General features: G+C 38.0%; 1 protein-coding gene across 1 annotated transcript; it reads left to right on the top strand.

Moving 5' to 3' along the window:
- The first annotated feature begins 5,695 nt into the window (after positions 1-5,695).
- On the top strand, positions 5,696-7,205 carry LOC110927023 (zinc finger protein ZAT5). Its single transcript, XM_022170619.2, has one exon. The coding sequence runs from the start codon at positions 5,844-5,846 to the stop codon at positions 6,831-6,833; it is 990 nt and encodes a 329-aa protein (XP_022026311.1). The 5' UTR covers positions 5,696-5,843; the 3' UTR covers positions 6,834-7,205.
- The last annotated feature ends 292 nt before the right edge of the window (positions 7,206-7,497 follow it).

The following is a 7,497-nucleotide window of genomic DNA, read 5'->3' as shown; positions in this document are numbered from 1 at the left end:
CAAGACAACTCGAGACCACGTAGTTGCGACTCGCAACCATAACATGACAACTCGAAACCTCATGATTGCGACTCGAGACTACGACGGTTGCGACTCGCAACCACAGCATGATGACTCGAGACCACACGGTTGCGACTCGCAACCATAACGTGACAAGCCGAGATCTCCTGGTTACGACTCGAGACCATCTGGTTGCGAGTGGGCTGCTCACTTTGGTTATTGGGCCATTATGTGTATCATGGGCTATCTGTTAAATGGACTATGTGTCACTGTGTTCTGTTTGAATGTGTGAATGTTAGAACCGGCCCAATAACCCCATGACGGTTTGTATTGTTTTGCATGTTACGTGCCAGTTATGTGTATAGTTTTTACGTGATTGCTTGTGCACCAAACCTGACCTATACCGGTAACCATGTTAGGACGTGGTGACCAACGTGATTGACAAGTAACCTAAACCTACCGAGCAACCCAAGGTGAGTTCACAACTTAAAAGCATGCGTCCCGGTGGTTTGGGACACGAGACTAAAACAATCCTATCCCCTGGTAAAAGGGGATACCCTTTACATACCTTCCCTAGTTATTGGGAACAAAACTTACTTTTCCTTCCCTGGTATTGGGAAACCTTTTGGTTAATTACTGTTTATACGGATTTCAACTAACGGCACTAAACGCAACTCTATCACTCAAGTCCCTACTACATAATACCGATTAGTCGCCATGGCCAGGCGAACGGGTTATTAGTTGATAGCGCTATTTAGGTGTTTACCAGCCTCACACCGTGCCCTGGTTTGGGATCGGTCGTGAACTAATAGACTCAGGCATCCGTCAATGATGATAGAACATTGACATCGGGGCATCCTGCGGATACGCAACGGTTACCTAGTGTTCGGTATTGGAAAAACAGTTTAGTCGCTAACTTTTGGGGTAGCTCCCCAGGGCATGTATAAACGGGTAAATTAACCGGTGAAACAAGTTTTTGGTAATTAAAACTGGACAACTAGTGAACTCACTCAGCATTATTGTTGACCCCTTACTGCATGCTTTACAGGTAACCAAGGATTCAGGAGCTGCTGCTTGGGGATGTGTAGTGTTCGTCAAACCCGTGTGTTGGGATAACTGTTTTGAACAATGAACTGTCTTTAAAACTATTTTGGTTTATGCTTCCGCTGTTTTGTTAAACTAATTACCGAATCTAAACTCTAATGTTGCCAATTACTCCGGATATTAAATATTTCTACTATTAATTAAATGCTCAGTATAATTGGTGGCTGGATCCTGGTCAGTCACGCCCTCGAAGCGGGTGTTATCCGCAGGTGGATTTTGGGGGTGTGACATTTAATAAGTGACAAAATGACTAAAACAATTGATATTAATGGTAAATATGTTGTACGTGATATATACTTGTTTAATAAGTGTTTTTAATACAAATCTAAATGGTTGAAAGGTATTTTTACACTACAAAGATAAATTTAAGGGGTACTCCGCGCTACCCCTGCTTGTACACCACCTCCGGCCTTAACGGTGGTGATGTGGTTTAAGCGGTGGCAGAGGATTCGAAAAATGCTAGGGTAACGACTTGGAGTAATCTTGATACTTGGGCTTCAGCTTGAGTGACATCAACGTGAATGGAGAAACACCGTTGTATGGTTCCATCGATGGTAGTGATGTGGTTTTAGCGATGGTAGTAGTTTCGAACAACGCTAGGGTTCTGGCTTGGAACAATCGTGATGCTTTTGGGCTTAAGCTAGAGTGACATCAACGTTAGGGTCTCAAATATACCATGTGTAGTGGAAAGGTGAAGTGGGCGTGAAGTTGCCCCATAACGCCTCATAATGCCTCATACACCGCCCCCAGGGGAGTGATCTTCATTTTCTTTTGTGTCTCAATTAAATGGTCCAATAGAATTGTTTGATTTTGTTTTTTGTTTTATTTTTCTAAAAATTACTAATAATTGGGTAATCATTGCAATGGCATTAGACCGTGGGGCGGGGGTTTGGGGCGGGGCCCGACACGTGGCTTGGGTGGGCTTCGCTGGGCTGACCCACATTGAAGACGGTATGGTGGGGCGGGGGTTTGGGGCGTGACCAGCCCAAACCTCCATATTTATATTTTTTATAAACAAATTTAAATTTTTTAATAATGTTTTTTAAATAAAGGAAATTACGTAAAAAAATTCTTAGTGCTTGGAATACTTTTTCTTTATCTATTCTCTCGTCTCCAACATTAGTTCCAACTCTTCACCTGATCGGTGATCGATGCACTGGGCTAGAAATTTCATATCATCTCGTCTTTTTTCAGGGCATCCCTAGCTTGTTTGCTCTTCCGAATTTCGGTCCTTTGTTGTTGGAATACGTTAAACGTATCTAACTTGCATGCAATGTCTTCCAACCGATCGCTGTATACTCCCCTACGCAAGCCCGAACTCCCAACTGAAGGCGATGGCGTACCCGATCTTGATTTTTGACCGCGCCTTTTTGCGGCATCTCTTCCGTATTCTGGCCGATTTGGCGAGTCATCCACATCGTCCTCCAACTCTTAATCTCGTGCATCCGATTGGGCTTGGGACGAGGGTGTCCTTGACCTTTGGAAGACGTGTTAGTTTCGCTTCCAATGGGGATATTGGCTCACTTGGGATGGAACTTACAAATTTCCCAACAATGCATGAAACGGAAGTCGCTCCCCACATCCGTTTTGTATGTAACCAATGCATTAGTAACAAAGTCGGCTTCGGTTTCACCACTTTTTGTGTTTTGTTTTGCCTTATGTAAATAACCACTAAATTTGGTTAGTTGTCCTCTTATCTCGGTCGACTTCGAGGATAAGCTATCATTTTCGCGATAAATCTCACTTTCCATTCTTCCGTGGAATGCTTTACTAATCGCGTCCCACAAATGGTTTCTATGTTGAGAATTTCCTATTTTAATAAAAACAACAGTTAATATATTACAAAGTTATATAAAAAAAACATAAATATTAAAATAAGGGCTACAAAATTTTTAAAAATACCTAATGTTGGATGTAGAGATTTCTAAACCCAAGCCCTCGCCAATGCAACTTCTTCTTTAAGGACCCATCTTTGTTGTTTGCGTTTGGCGCTTTTAAGTCTTTTCTCGGCCTCGGTTTTTTTTCTTGTGACTTCTCTTCTTGATGGGTTTGGATGCGGAGGGACCATCGATGGGGGGTTGAGTTTCGGGGACGGTTTCGGTTTGGGAAAGGTTGATTGACGTTTGTGAAAGGTTGATGGGCGTTTGTGGAATCGGGCTAGGTATAGAATCGTCGGTGTGAGGTAAGTTAGTATATAAACGATTCGAGATAAATGATGCGTAACCAGCCATATCCGGCATAGTGGAGTGTATTAAAAAGGGAGCAACTGGACGATTGGGTGGTGGGCTAGGTGTTTCTTGAAATGCCTACGGATTGTTCGGGTCAAAACCACGATTATGAGGATTCATTTTTCGTATTGTGGTTAGATGAGAATTTTTTTTAAAAATAAGATAGAGATGATTATAGAAGAGGTGGAGTAGTTGTGGTAAAATTTATAGAAGTGTGAATATTTATAGTGAAAAAATATTTTTTTAAACACATAGCCGTTGGCCAATGGCTAGCCCAAACGGCTACTTTTCTTGGCCAATGAGATCCCGCCATGTCAACTTGATAGCCCCGCCCAACGCCTGGGCTGAAATCCCCGCCCAAGGGGCCACGCCGAAACCCAAACCCACCCGGGGTGGTGACTTGGGCGTTTGTACCCAACCCACGCCCCAACCCCGCCCCATACCCCATAGTCTTATACCACTACATTCATTTTTAACTTCACATTCATAATGCCCCGAGTACCACATGTCACATATCGTTTCATGCCTAAGGGTCTGTTTGGTATGGGGTAATGGAATGGAAGAGAGAATGGAATGGACCAGGTAATGGAATGGACAACGGAATGAAATAGATCATTCCATTCCATTGTGATGTTTGGTTACTCATATGTGAATAGAATAAATCATTACTTTGTACAATTTAATAAGCAAAAAAGATGAAGTAACGAAACACAATTGTATTAAAACCGACAAAAATATTTTTTTTCCGAACAGTAAAAATATAATTGCCTCAATAATAATAATAATAATAATAATATATTAATGGTAAAAAATTAATAATGAATTTTTTGATATATATTAATATTAGTATGAATAATAATAATAATAATAATAATAATAATAATAATAATATATTTCTTTTCATTCCTTGAAGGAATGGAAAAAAAACACCCTCATACCAATGAATGGAAATTGTTATATTTGGAAGGAGTTACATTCCTTTGGAATGCACCATTCCATTACCATATGATAACCAAACATGTTTCTTTTCATTCCATCAGAATGATCAAATTCCATTCCACCTTCTATTCCTTCATACCAAACGCTACCTAAGAAATGGGCATTATGATAATGCCCGTTACGCGAATATAACCACAAGGTTAGAGAATCATGATGTAATTTCAACCATATTCGACATCGAGTTGTGGTCAACATGGAACAAAAGAGATGTTGACTATGATCAAGACTAATACGGTTCTAAATATTTTGGACCTTTTTTTTTATTTTTATTTGTGCCGTGGTACATGTCTATATATTTTTTATTGGTCTTATACTGCGGTGTGGCTCTATATATAGTAAAGTTCATTTTCAACCCACAAAACTAAAAAATATAAAATAGCTATCCTCACACATGACCAAATAATTGTAATTCATAAATGAAAATATAAATTATTTAATATAAGAAATTATGAAACATAACTAGCCCTGGTTTATCAAAAACTTGATGGTATTTTTTTTTTCTCAAAACCTACTTTAATTAGCCTTTTTAATGCTTTTAGAAAACTTCTTTCTTTCAATAAAAGTCTAACTTCTCACGCTTAAAAAACTTTTTAATATGAGTTAGTTTGGAAAAGAAACTAATTAAGCTACTCACCAAACATACCCTAAGAGACAGTAGAGTGAGTGATAAAGAAACTGTATATTTTGAAAAAAAAAAAAAAAACAGTATGCATATGTTTTGTGAAAAAGGTATTATTTCAAAATACACTTTTGGCTTTTTCCAAGGGTGTAAATGAGTTGGATTAAATTTATGGTCGCCTAAGCTCGATCTCATTTTATATAAAATTAGACAATTTGAGCTTGGCTTATTTCGAACTCTATATAAAAACGTTGAACTTTATATATAGTTAATATGTTAACAAAAAGTGCAAAAAAGTCATTGTACTTAAATAAATGATAAAGTCGTTTATGTCCGTCTATTTATTCAAACCAGTATACAGAGTTCGTGCTGTAAGTCATTTATTAAATAAACTTTGGTTAGGATTGGTCTGTTTTTATTTAAACTCGACTCAAAATAAACAAATTAACGATTCGATTTCGTGTAACTTAAGACGAATCGAATCACTTAAATGGTTAAACCTATTCTTATAAAGAATTCCAAAAGGGTAAATCAACATGTTTGTTAGCAAAATAGAAAATTAAAAAAAAAAGTAAAAAAGAGGGGGGAGATTGGATGAATAGCACGCGAAGAACATTAAAAAGCGCGTGAACTCACGCGCCAAAAAAATTGTTAAAAAGCACTTATTTAACAAGCAAAAACGCAAAAAAGATTGTTGGCAACAAACTACTTGAAGAAAAACTTACACTTTACCACCTTCTCTTCCTATCCACTACTTTTCACTTTTAACCCTTTCACTATGCATATATATTAAACCACCTCCCCTCACTTTTTCCTCCAACCCACCACACACACATACACAATCTCTCTCCCTCTCTCACTCTCACCCACTTTACAATTCACACAATTCCTCCATGGAAATGGAGTTCACAGCAGACTTCAACTTCAGTGATTGTAAGATCCAAGATCGAGCTAAAAACATCATCAAACGAAAGCGTTCGAAGCGTACAAATCACCAGAAACCGTGTTCGCCGTTGCGCGTATCATCAATCTCCACTAGTACTTCCGATGGTGACTGTTTGATTGATAGTACCACCATTGCTGAATCTCCCGTTGTGTCATTAGATACAACGGGAGATACGACAACAAAGGAGGACGAAGATATGGCCAACTGTTTGATTCTGTTAGCTCAGAGTCATGCTCTTATTACTGAAGATGGTTTTCATAAATCCGATCAGATTCGTCAGAAAACTGACAGGTTAGCCAGCAAGAGGCTAACCGAGATGAACGGTTACACGTTTTACGAGTGCAAAACGTGTAACCGTACGTTTCCGTCTTTTCAAGCGTTAGGTGGACATAGAGCCAGTCACAAGAAACCTAAGGTTTCGGTTTCGGTTTCGGTTTCTGGTTCGGTTTTGGTTAACGATGTTGAAGAAAAGAAAACTGATTCGGTTATGAGACCGAGTATAACAGAGTATGCTGAGGAAGATGAAGTTAACCGAAAAGCGGTTACAGAAGATGATGAACAAAATAAAGTATGCATAGTTGTTAATGATTACACAGGAGTTCACAATCATATCAATAAAGCAAAAGTTCATGAGTGTTCAATATGCGGATCGGAGTTTTTATCCGGTCAAGCACTGGGTGGACACATGAGAAAGCACCGGCCGGTTCCAGTTTCTGGTAACCGACCGGTTATCTCAACAACTACTGGTGAGAGCGCATACAATCAAATAGCTGAAACAAGTCTTCACGGTAATAATACCGATTTGTTATCTTTAGATCTTAACTTTCCTCCACCGGAAGCGGTTGAAGATGTTCGATCAAAGTATCAGTTCACTGGCGGTTCGCAACAACCGCGTATGGTGTTTTCTGCTCCAGCTTTTGTAGATTGCCATTACTGAAAGAATAATTCATTGAAGATTGAAGAAGAAACAGGCTAAACAGCCAACAGGTCCACATAGAAACCTCTAAATTAATGTGAAATATTACATAATTTACATTATCAATTGTTATTATTATTATTATTATCGTTACCATTATTCATTGATAATTAATCAATTAATCAATCAATCAATCAAAACCGATTCTTCTTATTTATACTTTTAAATTCGACTTAAAATCGATCATGTTTTTGTTGTTATTGATTCGGTTCGATTAAGTGGATGTTATATTGTTATGGATCTTGTGTATGTAAGTGCAAATTGGAAGGAGTTTTGTTTTGGTGTTGATGAATTGTTTGGATGAAATAAAATGATGGGTTAGTTGGAGTTAAATTGAAGTAGTGTGAAGTGTAGTGAGTGTGAAATACTTTGAGTAAGTGGTTAGTGTTAAACAGTTGATATGATGCATTTCATGGGTTGCCTTGCCTTTCATTCACGAAAAGTGAGTGATAGTGTGAGTAATACATGGGCATCTTCCTTTTTCATTTTCCATTTTCTATTTTCGATTTTGGTTAATATAAAAATAATAAATCTTGTACTTTAAGATTTTTATTTATTAAATATCTAATTTAAAAAAAAAAATCAATTTTCAAGAGAATCGTATAAATACATGTATGTAATGTTG

The sequence above is a fragment of the Helianthus annuus genome, chromosome 2, assembly GCF_002127325.2.
Source record: "Helianthus annuus cultivar XRQ/B chromosome 2, HanXRQr2.0-SUNRISE, whole genome shotgun sequence".
NCBI lineage: Eukaryota > Viridiplantae > Streptophyta > Magnoliopsida > Asterales > Asteraceae > Helianthus > Helianthus annuus.
The sequence above is the reverse complement of the archived record's forward strand: the minus strand, read 5'-3'. Positions and strand labels throughout refer to the sequence as shown.

Coding starts and splice junctions, on each gene's coding strand:
- LOC110927023 (XM_022170619.2), top strand. CDS start 5,844: ATGGAAATGGAGTTCACAGCAGACTTCAACTTCAGTGATTGTAAGATC.